This window comes from Leptonotus elevatus, chromosome 2, assembly GCF_054856555.1.
Source record: "Leptonotus elevatus isolate MCC_2025b chromosome 2, RoL_Lele_1.0, whole genome shotgun sequence".
Classification (NCBI taxonomy): Eukaryota; Metazoa; Chordata; class Actinopteri; order Syngnathiformes; family Syngnathidae; genus Leptonotus; species Leptonotus elevatus.
Genome location: NC_141240.1, coordinates 27,317,314 through 27,330,416, shown reverse-complemented (window position 1 = coordinate 27,330,416; position 13,103 = coordinate 27,317,314). Strand labels below are relative to the sequence as shown.

General features: G+C 37.7%; 1 protein-coding gene across 1 annotated transcript in view; it reads left to right on the top strand.

Annotated features, from left to right (window-relative positions):
- Window positions 1-10,464, top strand: part of ntsr1 (neurotensin receptor 1 (high affinity)) — a 30,492-nt gene extending 20,028 nt beyond the window's left edge. The window contains exons 2-4 of the mRNA XM_086068803.1: window positions 1,285-1,486; window positions 4,676-4,760; window positions 8,809-10,464. Coding sequence (XP_085924929.1) covers window positions 1,285-1,486; window positions 4,676-4,760; window positions 8,809-9,064 — 543 coding nt within the window. The 3' untranslated portion in view covers window positions 9,065-10,464. The remainder of the gene's footprint in view (window positions 1-1,284; window positions 1,487-4,675; window positions 4,761-8,808) is intronic.
- The last annotated feature ends 2,639 nt before the right edge of the window (window positions 10,465-13,103 follow it).

Genomic DNA, 13,103 nt, shown 5'->3' with positions numbered 1-13,103 from the left:
CTGAAAAACTAATCTTTAATTGGCGTACACTCCAACCTAATTCGAAAAATCTCATTTAACTGCGTTGTTATCTGAGTTGGTGGATGATATAAGAGCCACCAGCAGCCAGTCGTAAATCTTCGGAGACAAGAAGGTAAATTAAGGAAATCAGCCCTCTGCACTTAATCAACATGTTTGAAGCCTGTGAAATTGGGAAGAGTGTGAATGTGCAGCTCGACCTTGACTTTTCCTTGATTTGATTTTTTTTTGTTGCCGAAACGCAAATGCTTGACATCATTTGTCTGAGCCACTCAAGCCCTGTAATTCAAGTAACAGCAGGCCATTCGTTATTCTAAACCCCTACCGGTGCTACTGACTGTAAATATCCCTTTCCAACCTGAGGTTCCATCTCATTGTGACGCCAGCGTTTGTCTTGCTGCTTTACCCTCAGCTCCCCCGTTTCAACTTCAATCAATCTTCAACATCTTGGAGTCAGAGAACCTTTCCAAGGCAGCTTTCCTGTTCATTAAAGCCATTAACATTTTTCATCCATGATTCCCTGCATCACAACTCTGCATGGTCTCTGCCTGCATCAACATCCCTTACAACGCCTTGTGCATTCTCCACATTGGAGCTGCAGATGTTAAGACAGCAAGCCCAACCAAGTATGAACTTCTTCTTTTTTTTTTTTACCTTTAGGTTTATCCTAAATATCACCCCAATCACGCAATCTGTAAAACTGATTTACCACCAGTATGATGTCTGCCAGCTTACTCCCCCGACTTTCTCCATTTCCCCTACCATTGTCTTTATATCCTGTCCACCTTTTTCCCTTTCTGCAATAGGAGTCCGTTGGTATTTTATTGATTTTTGTCACAATGATTACATCTGTGCAGTCTAATGGAATCCCATAGATCAATGGTAATAACATTTCAGCGACACTATCAGGCAGGTATTCATTTAGATTACTGTGTGTGTGTGTTGTTTTTTTCATTGAGTAGTTTTGGGAAACTAGACTATAAAGATTTTTTTTATGTATTTATTTATTTTTTCCTCAGGTTTTTCCAAGCCTCTCGCCCCTACCAAAAAAATATCACAAATGAAATTGATCTGCCATTTGAAGATACACTTTATTATATACAGGGGAAAAAAACATTTATCTGAGTTATTTGATGGATAAAAAAATATATATATAAATGAAACATTGATGATATTTATTGGTTTTGGTTGCTTGGGAGGTAAAATAAGGATGGTAAAACGGTTTAGCCCTAACATGCTTCTTTTTTTTTGTCTCCTTCTGAACAGGTGAATGCCTTCCTGTCCTTTGTGGTACCCATGGTGGCCATTTCGGCACTCAACGGTGTCATCGCCAATCAGCTGTTGCGAATGTTCCATGAGGCCGAGCAAGAGAACCGTGTCTGCATCATTGCCGGCAATCCCACGATGCTCAACGTGTCGGTGGAGCCCAATCGTGCTCAGTCACTTCGCCATGGAGTTCTTGTTCTTCGTAAGTCTTTGCTTCATTCCTCTCACAAACCAAAGCTGCCCGACGTCTACATTACATCTGTAGAAAGCCTTCTCACAATATGAGAAGCAAGAGGGATAAAAATCAGAATGTGACGAGTCGGGAGGGAACATTCTCGCGTCTGTGTTGCCCTTCGTACCCCGACTGCCACTGACAAAACTAAGCAAGACTTGACCCAAATGGTTTGTTTCTCATTTGCTCAGCTCACTCTTTATCTCAACAGTCTCACTTCATGTAGCATCTACTCAATATCGTTGTCATTCCAAATTCCATATTCCACTGAGGGGCGAACATTTGCGAGCGTTTGCGAAAGTAGCGGATTACTTGTCAGGGTTTGTTCATTGTCGCCATCGCTCGTCAAATGCTCACCAGATGTTCGCCAGAGGTTGGGCAACAGTTTTAATGGGTTTTTTTTCTTATCGCAAGGAAAGTTTGAACATGGGCAGCAACCATTAAAACTGTTGGCGAACATCTGGTAAAGGTCTTTGTGACCTTTCACGAACTCTGACGAAAAATCAATAAACACTACCCTTTGGCAAATGTCCGCCGCTCAGTGGGACACGGGCTTTATGGTCAATAAGACTTAGGCCTTGTACACACATTAAAAAAAAGTTGTTGTTTTTTAAAACAGCCATTTCACAGTTTTAGTCCTATTATGTATGTATAATCTAAATACAGAGCACCGCACACATACAGACTATCTTCTGCCAAGTCTCCCGTGATTACACCTGATGTGATGATTCTTACTGAAGTCTATCACTGCTTGTCACAACTTCCTACCTTAGTTTTAACACCTCTAATTGAGGATGCTCTGTGGTATGAAATAACAAAAAAAGGCAAAGTCTGCATGCGGAGGGAAAGTGTGGGCGAACGTCATGACCCGACGCGTATTAAGCCCATTTTTGGGCGCGCTTCAGCAAAAAAGTAGCCTCGTGGAGTAAGTCATGGACATAAGATTGTTTTTCAACCAACAAAGGCTCAATTTTGAAGTATTTTTATTAAAGACAAGGTGTAAAAAGGGAGCGAGAGACTAGTGATGAAGTCAATTTGTTTTGTTAATATGTTTTATATGATATGTCTGCACTTCAGCCATACAGACTTGTACATGCATTATTAATATTATTTAGTAGATTCAAGCGCATTTCTTGTTTGATGTGTATGTTACACAGCAAATTATCTAGTGTTCAATTGAGTTAAAAATCTAGTGTTCATTTATTTATTTTTTGTTATTTGAACACTCAAAGTGAAGAAAAAGCTCTACGGGTGGTGTTACTTCAGCGAGTCAAACTCGTTGCCTTATGCATCCCGGGCTCTTTTCTCTCTTTTCTCATTTACCGTGAGCCGTGCGGGAACTAGGCCTACAAGAAAGAATTTTGCGTCAACAAACATGTACTATCTCGTGGTGTACTTGTTAGTGCTAAGTAGTAGATTCGAGTCCCACTGTCTCCATTTGGGTTGGAAAATACAAACTTGTCAAGAACTAACACTAAAACTGTGGGAAATTAACACAGAAAGGAATGAAAATAACAAGTCGTGGTTAAAAGTGACAACAAAACTGTGAGAAATTCATATAAAAAATAATAACACTTTTAAGTGTTAAAAATAACACTGATAGGTGAAAGTAGATATCACTTTAAAGTGCAAAAAGTATAAAAATAATAATAAACTATGGGTGGTGTAATTTCACCCTACTAATGAGTTAAATTTTTACACTTTTGGAAGTGCAAATTTAACTCGGAACTGGTGAGAACTATATAAACTCAGGGAAAGTGTTAAATTTAACACTATGGGAGTTAAATTTACACTTCCGATTTGACTGTGTATGTACAGTATGTTTTTTTATAACATAGTACAGACAAGCAATATAGAGTCAGAAAACAAACATTCTGAATTAAGTTAATGTCTGTTCATATATTTTATATGTTGTGTGTTTCATTTCAAAGAACATTTTTTGTTAATTCTCACTGTAAACTGTGGGGAGCTGGTGTACTGCAGAAACATGCATACTATACTGTCAATACGTATGTTGAGGAGCTGTTGTATCAAAAAGTGTATCTTCCCTATAAATTAGAGTTAGGATATGTTTTAAGTAATTTAAGTCCTTCTCCTTTGCATAACTTTAATTACATTCGGTTAACTCGCCGACTTCCCATGCGATTTTTGGAGCAGGAAGTACCCCAAAACCACAACAAGCGACCTATCACAACCCCAACCCCCCCTGCTCTTTGTACCACCCGAGCACCTCCAAACGTCTTTATAGCACCCCTAAACCTCTGATCCTAAAATCGCCTCTGGTCATGACTGACTGGTTGTGAGAATCGGGCGAGGCTGAGCGTGGGGATGGCTTCAGACAAATGAGACTTCCCACCTAACTGACTTCATGATGAAGGTCTCCCTTGAGGAGGGTGGAAACACGCTCCAGAAACATTTTAAACTCTCTCAGTCTTATGTCCCCTTTGCACGATAAATTATGCATGAGAGGTTTTTAATGCAACACATAGATAGATAGATAGATAGATAGTACTTAAAGCCAAGCAGCTCATTCTTACTTAAGCTTATTTCACCCCTGCTGCCTATTTCATTTAATTTCTTTCTTTCTTTTTTAATTTTAAATAGAGCATCATTGATTTTCTGCTTCAGGCATGTTCAGAGGTGGCAGTTCTTCATTGTATCAGCTTGTGTATATTCCTTTAGCAGCTGTACTTAAAAGAATTAGGAAGATAAATGTCAGTGGGATACAGGTTGGCAATAATGCTCAGTTTTGACAGCACAAAACGCATTTCCAACCCTCTAATGTATTTCATAAACTGAAATGTCAGTATCATGTTGACTTAATTGGTTTGTAGAATGTTTAAACTCTGGAATCTGCTACTAAAATTGGTCGGTCATGCAGTTTGATCAAACTTTTTTGACTGTCACTAGTCTTCCATCAACTGCTAACATGACTGAAAATAAGTTATTAAATTTTTCTGAGATTTAAAGTAAATATTCAATAGCATAATGTTACTTGACTGCTTTGACATATTGAAAGGAAAGTGTAATTCCAAGCGACAAAATGCTAACATTTATGCTAACGAGCCATCTTCAATGAATTGATGAATATTGTTTAGTGTCTAATTAACTTTGTCACATTTTCTTTCTTACATGTTGTCTGACGTTCTTTCCGTTCAGGGGCGGTGGTCATAGCCTTTGTGGTATGCTGGCTGCCGTATCACGCCCGCCGCCTCATGTTCTGCTACGTTTCTGACTGGTCCGAGTGAGTCATGTCTCTTTTTCTCTCAGCATCTCCTTGTGTGTTTGCAAACATTGCATGCCTGAATGACCATGTTATGTACAAATACGTAAACATGTACTGGCTGTGGGCGCCTCTCAGAAGGTCATCAGTTGAGAGAATCTGCCAATGAGAGGATTCCTCTTGTTGACTGGATTACCTCCATCTCCCATTCTCATCCTGGCTCTTGTTTCTGCTCCCCTGTTGGATGGTTAGCATTTATAACCCCCCTGATACCTTAAAACTATGGTCAGGGTTTCCAATTAGGGGTTCACATTAGGGTTACTGTTTCAAGGTAGGGTTTAAACTTCAATTAGCGTTTAAAAGTAGTTTCAAACTAGTCACAATTAATGACAATGGTTAGGGATTTGAATGATGGATGCAACTGTCAGCTCAAAATTTAGTTTGGGTTTCAAACTAGAGTTTTGTTTCAAATTAGGGTTTTGAATAAGGGTTATAGTTTCAAAGTAGGGTTGGTAAACTAGGGTTAGTGTTTCAAAGTAGAGCTTTAAATTTGGGTCAGAGTTTCAATGTACAGTTTTAAGCAAGGGTTAGGGTTTCAAAGTAGGGTTTTAAACTAGGGTTTAGGGTTTCTAATTAGGGTTTTGAACTAGAGTTATGTTTCAGATAACATTTTAAAATAGGGTTTTGGGGTTTTATAGCGAAATTGCAAATCGCGAATGAATGAAGGCCATCGAAATGCATTGGAGAAAAAAATGAATAATTATAAATTAAAAAAAAGAGAGAAAACACTGATAAACTTCTGATATTTGTTTTCCACATAAAATTGGTCCCCCCCCCTCAAGAAAAACAAATTTTATTATTATTATTATTATTATTATTTTTAATAAAAGATATATTGGGAAAAAAGTGCACGTTATATGTTTTATATCTTAAATGTTCCGCGCTGGCATTTTTAAATAATCTGCTTCTTTCATCTTGCCTTTACTCCGTTGGCACATATTGCTTGCTCCTCTTGCTATGACTGAGATTTCTGTTTTGCATGAACTGTTTCCAGTATCTGTGTGTATATAAAAACAAAATTGTCAATGTGTGATTTAGTAAGTAGCACAAATGTAGTGTAACGCAATACTATTCAGAAACTACAATATACAAAGCAATATAACTTATTATTTAGATTGGTAGTCATTAGTAATATACAGTATACAGTAGAAGAAACTCAACACCACGTTTACTTAGTCATATTGTGCTGAGTAGCCAAGATCACTTTACGTGCAATTCACCAAAAATCATTTAGAGCTATGTATATGTGCACGAGGCTATAATGTTTCCTTTTTTTTGGAGCCTTGGGGTACAATATCTGCTTCTGCTCCATATGAAACAGTGCCATCTTATTAGATGCTGTTGAAAATTGGCTCATAAAGGTTGTTCTCTTGGAATTCACTAGGTAATAAAAGGCTGAAAAAAAGAAAAAGAGCTCACACCCATTAGAGCACTCGTTATCATCCAGCAGATTATTTAGCTTTTCTTTTTTTTTTTGCAGCTAGTTTCAATTTTGTATTATTTTGGTGACTAGACTAGTAAATGGTGATGTTACAGTTTCATGCATCTTAAGCCAGATCAAATTTGTTGCACAGATTTAGATCGCACATTTCAACAGATTTGAATTGATCATAAAAATAGAGGGCTAAATGTCCAGTCCAAGGACTGCCTCTCCCTCAAAGTAATCTGGAATAGGCTCCAGTTCACCTACGTATACTAATAATAATAATAATAGGAATAAGTGGTATAAAAAAATGGATGGATGGACACAATTTTCGGATAATGGCAGAATGTAAAGATGGACTTGAAAACCCAGAGACTCAAATTCACAAATCAAGTGCAACAATAAATAGACTGACTGCCAAAGTATCAAATGTATTCTATTACGGCTCATTTTTCAAAACAAAGCCCTGACGCTAACAGCAACATGATTAAACAACATTTGATTAATAGTGCCTATTTCAAGTGTAGTTGTAATTGTCAGTTTTATAGCTGATGATTCGTATTTTGTACAAAGTTCTTCCAGTGCTAATGGTGCATGTGTCAACCTCCCCTTAATGAACAGAACCCAGTGAGGATATATTTATAATGAAAAGGTCACGCTCAAAACAATCCAAGTTGTCCTCCTCATTCCTATCTTCATTCATCTTTAATGGTGCCGCCGTATGCTGACGGGCACACACATCATTGACTGTGTGCACCCATGTACAAGATCCATGTCTCAAGCCTCCATCTCTCCAAACACAAGTGATCAATAGAGCGGACCCTAGTAACTGAGATGGTGTATGGCCGAAACATATCGACGTGTTATGACTGACCTATATTGTATGTTTAGTGCCTGTGTGCCCCAGTGTCACATGGTTCCTCCATGGATTCCCAATTTTATTATTAGAAATAAAATTGTCCACATAAGATTTGCAACTACTATTGAAGAGTCATTATTTCTGTATGGAAACCCTGACTTTTACATTACCCGTCATGTTTTGGACACACACAAGCTGAGTTTGAATGAACTGCAACATCAACTGGATCCACTATAGCTCACAAAATGATTAAGGATCCAAATGTTACTCATCAGCATCCATTACATCAATTTTCTTCAACACTTGTCCTCGTTCAGGTAGCAGATGAGCACTAACAGGACACAATTTGGACTGGTTGCCAGTCAGACCACATATAGACAACGACCCACGCTCTCGTTTACATCTAGACAATTTGATTCAATGTTACGATTGAAGAACCGGGAGAGAACGTGCAAACTCAAAACAAGACTTTTTGTGAGAACTCCTAATGAATTCTAAGACAAGCGGGCCCCTATAGGTGTCACTACATTCCAAAATCAGCTGGGAGGCAAATTCACAAATTAGCAGTAGTTTGCTGGTAAAATATGCACTTTGTTCTCGGGTTGATATTTTAGTTAGATTACAAAACCTAACTATCTTTATGTCTGCTGCGTACTGCATTTGCTATATAATTGTTTTATAAGTCTGTTCTGTTATCAGCCTACAATTGCAGTTAAATGGCATGAAAAAAATGAAACGTGTGGTGGAAAAACAGTGTAATGATATACAGTAGGCCACTTAAATCCGTGTGACTAATTGCGGAAAGTGCATGTTAAGATTATTTTTAAAAGAACTGGTGGGGGTCAGATGACTTTTTCTGTCATCTAAGTGTACTGTTTGGAATTAATCAGATGGTGATGAACAGAATCAGTGGTCCAGCAATGAAGGAAAGTGGGTACATGAAGTCAAAATGATGTGTTCACTGACTATTTAGAGAATTAAGGAAGTACGCATGTTGGCGCTCTTCCGTTAAAGAAAGACACAAATACAATGGTTACTGAAACACCTGACAAAGGTAATCGTCAATAAATATATACTCAAAATAAATAATTAATAAAACAGAATTACACTATATGAAACATAATAATAATAATAATAATAATAATAATAATAATAATAATAATAATACACAACATTTTGACAATCAGAAATCAATTAGGTATATAAAAAATATAAAAAATCAATGGCTGGATTAATTAATGAATAGTTAAGAGAAACAATACGTATGCTATACAACACATGTTCACATAAAAAAATAATCTATTCTCTCAACACTACGTGCAATGCCAGTGTCATTTAATCGTATTGGTAAATTCTGTCAAATATTTCAATATGAATAAATAACTTAATGAGGCATTGAATGTGTGTGGTTTAACAACTCTTACTCTTTGCGACTCAGTATAGTCAATAAATGTAATGTGGCTGTTGAAGTGAAAGTTATTTTGTAGCTATAAAAACAAGCACTTTAACATAAATTGAAAACAAAGGAGTGCTGAGCAGCAGTTTTAAAGCTACCACCAAGTGCATCTGTATGTTAGTAAACAAATTGAACAGAGGCAGTTGTTTGCTGAATCAAAAAAGATGAGAGGTTGCAGTGTATTAATTGTGAAATAAAATGGATGCTTTAAGATGGGACGCGGGTGTTTTCCAGAAAGTAACGATGGCTCCTACTGTATGCTCCCTCCCAGTAACCTGTACGACTTCTACCACTACTTCTACATGCTGACCAACGTCCTCTTCTACGTCAGCTCGGCCATCAACCCCGTCCTCTACAACTTGGTGTCGGCCCCCTTCCGCCAGATCTTCTTCTCCACGTTGCGCTACTTCTGCATGCCCTGCCGTCACTCCCGCAGGAGGCGTCCTGGCCCTCTGAGCCGCCATTCCCTCAGCATCTCCAGCAATCACACACTCTCCACCAACATCATCAAGGAGACGGCCTACTGATTCATACATCGTGGTAACAACCGCCATCCTTTGCCACTTTGTGATTACTTGTCCATCTCTGTCATGGATTTGGAGACGATCCAGAACTTGGATCCTTATTGTGAACATTTGTGAAATAAACATCTGATTGATTGTGTGTTGCTAACAACTGAACAAGAACTGTGATACTCATGCTAACACACCACTGAAGGTGTAGTGGCTGGTCCACCTATGAGCGTATAAAGATGGAGAACAAGGAGTTGCAATGACAGAGGTGCAGTTATTTTCGTAGTAAATCAGTGTGGCATCTACTCGTGGTACATGATGTATATTTTATGACATTTACTACACATCGTCGTAGATTTAACCTCCAAACCTAATTCCAAAAATGAGTCTCACAACCAACGGTGTTTTGGTTTCAACACTCACAATAAATTAAAGCAGTTACACGCTTGTAATGGTCCTTCCAGAATTGGACAATTTAGGCAGCACCATTTTTGAAACAGATAGGATTTGTTGGTGTCAAGAAAAAACATCTTACAACTAGATGCCCTGCTGCAGATACTCAAATTGACATGAATAAATCATTTACAATTAAATAAAGTAACTTACAACAACAAAAAATAATAGGTTGTATTTCTCTAGTAACTGGAACAAGGGTTTCAAGTAACATGCTAATGAGCATATGCTAACTGTGGTAGCTGCTTTGCTAACTGATCAAAATCTTAGCTAACTGATAAAAATTCAAAAGTGATATTATTAATGTGTCTTTTTCTGACAATATGAGTAAAAGTGCAGTAAATGTCATTCAATTCTGCAATGATCCATGCATCTCAAAGTGGTGCTTTTTCAAACCAACATCTCTTAACAAATACTGGTTTCAACAAGTGTAAATTAAAGTGAACAGAAAGACAACAAAGTTTGCCACTTCCTGCTTATTTCCACTGTGGTACCCATCAAATCTAAATGGACATATTTTGGAAGTGAAGCGGTCTAATATGCAGGTTGCATTTGTTATGATGTTATCCTTTGTGAGAAGAAAGGAAAAAAAGAAGGCGGTAAATGTACAGTTGATGAAATGTAAATGTTGTAAACACAAATTCATACTCATGTTAAATCATGAAAATGTGCTTGTTGCTGTGAAGTGTAAATGGTTATCTAGTTTTGTTTAAATATGCAACCTTTATTGGGGTTCTGTAGATAAATGTGTGTTCCTGCTGTGTCTTTGACTCCATACTGAATCAAAAGTGCAATTTCTTGTTGTTGCCTATCTTGCATTTGTAGTATGCTGAAACAATTTCTTTAAATTATTCACTGCTGTTTCAGTACATATTATTTTGTGTCATTGTATTATTAATCAATAGATCCAAAATTGACCATTTCATTGAAAGGTTGTTCCAAATTGGCTGTTCACTCAAATCACAGTAAACCGAAGCTGTTGTTTTTCATCAAACCGTGTCTGGGTTTTTATCTTAAATATATTTTACTGGTGACAAGCAGAACCTGTGGTCTGCAGCCATATTCATATGTACGTCTTTATTTTACATTTATTTGTACTGGCAACCAGTTCAGGGTGTCCCCCCGCCTACTACCCGAAGCCGGGATGGATGGATGTACCAAATCTCAACTATGATTACAAAAAACTAAACATATTAGAAACCATTAATATTATTCAAAAGTGCAATATAACAACATGCAATTGTCCCTTGTACATCATCTGGAGTAGCTCAGAATAACAATTGATTTAATAACACGACAAAACATACAACATGAATATTAACAAATGAAACATGCTGATTACTGGATACATTGATGTGTTGCTTGTCAAACTTGGCTTCCTCTAACCAACCAAACGACGGGAAGATGCTAACATGGCTGAGGAGAATTTGAAATCTGATTGGTTAAAGAAACTGTCTCGTCATACTACTAACATAGTTTGAGTTACACTGGCCAGTACTACTGATTCTGATATCAGATTAGATTGATGTGGCGGCACGTAGCGGCTGATATCAGATTGGACTACAACACGCTACAATTATTCATTTCTATACTATAGTTATGGTCATAAATGTAGGTCAGAACTCTGAAAGTGTTTAGGCCAACAGAAAATGCCCTGCTGACCCTGACTGTTCACCACTGGTACAATCATGCACGAGCAATATACTGAATTTGTGAGGTAGCCATACCACTGCTTGTCCTCCAGGTTTTGTCCAAATGCCTATTTTTGATACTTGACTTGATAATCAACTTGTCGAGTTAAGTACTGTGTCGGAGGTACGAATCTGTGGAGAGTATTTTTAATTTTTTTTTAATTTTTTTTAATGTAATCAAATAAAAACTCTCTTAGCCACAGTTAATAGCACTAAAACTTTTTTTATGCATATGCAAGTGCAGTATAGATTAGTTTCAGTTGTTTCAAGCCATTCTTAACTACACTCATACAAAAGAAATTTGATTATTTACAGATGATTCGCCTCCAGTCGACAGTCGACCACCAACTATCTCACACGGAGTTTTATTTCATTTCATAATGAGATAGCAAAGGGCATGAACCTCCCTTTTTTTTTCTCAGCAAGCGCTCATGTCGGCTGTACGGACATTGAAAGGTGTACAAACACACACTTAGCACAACAGTCTGTGACCTTTTCTGGCATACACTCCCGACAACTGATAGCAGTGGGCTTAAGAGAAGAATTGCACTCAGCAAGCCCATAGATGCCGTTTTTTAAGCAGACGTGCGCTGAGAAATTAAAATTCAGTTTGTGGGTACAACCGAATATAATCTGTATCCACAAACAGTTCAAATTGTTTTCACAGAGCAAAAATTATATACCATTGGGTATTGTTAGATGTTCTATTTGTATGTGTTAGTGCTGAATTGATGGTAATGTGACAGGCGTGTGATGGTTTAACATCACCGTTTTAGTGATGATCATTTTTTATCTCATTATTTATCTAATTGTTATCTTTGGGGTTTTTAGCCTTGCTAAATGATGATGGCAGTAAATACAAAATAAAAAGCTTGAAGCAAGACCACTTTGCCTCTTTAAGCGAGAATTGTTTGCTACCTGCCGAACTAAACACTGCACTTTCAGGGATGACAGAACACATATGAATATGAGAGTAAACAGATACTGTTGACGTTACTGTTAGAAAATAATTAAATTAGTGGTAATAGCACAAAGTAAAAATAGATGCAAAATACAACGAATGTCACAACAACAAAAAAGCAAAAAACAGTGACGGAAAGTGCCTTTCGATGGGATTTCGGTTGACTTTTAAGGCCTTTTAAGTTTTTTCTTTTGGTATTTTCCTAGACTAGTGCAAGTACAAGTGGGAACGCAGCCGACTCCCGACCAATAGAAGCGGCTCCCCTCATCCCTTCTAAATTCAACACAACACTCGCCATTAGCCTCAACAGCTGCTAGAAGTTCACTGGGCTGCCACAGAGCGTGATGGCGATTAGGTCCATACCTATGGTACCAAGACAATGATGTCTGCGCAAGGAGGTTTACAACCATAGCCAAGCTTGAGGAGCTGCACGGCCACACAGCAGCACAACTATTCCAGAGTGAAGCGGCCATGGGTTCTTGTTGAAATAAGTCATTTCCTTCCTAACAATCCATCTTCCAAGTCAGAATCATTAAAATGATCACTGTAAATTGCACTCTTGTGTTTGGGCCTTCCTATTGGTTGTGTTGTGTTTAATTCTTCATGTTTCATGAGAATATGACACCTAGCAAATACAAACCCGATTCCCCAAAAGTTGGGACACTATACAAATTGTGAATAAATTTCAATATTTTGTTAAGAATAGAACATAGAGAACAGGTCAAAAGGGGAAACAGTGGATTTAAAATTCCATGGTGTCAACAAAGCTGCCAAAAGTTGGGACAAGGCCATTTTCACCACTGTGAGGCATCCCCTCTTCTTCTTACAACAGTCTGTAAACGTCTGGGGATCGAGAAGACAAGTTTCTCAAATTTGGAAATAGGAATGCTGTCCCATTCTTGTCTCTAACTGTTCAACTGTCTTGGGTTTTCTTTGTTGCACCTTCCAC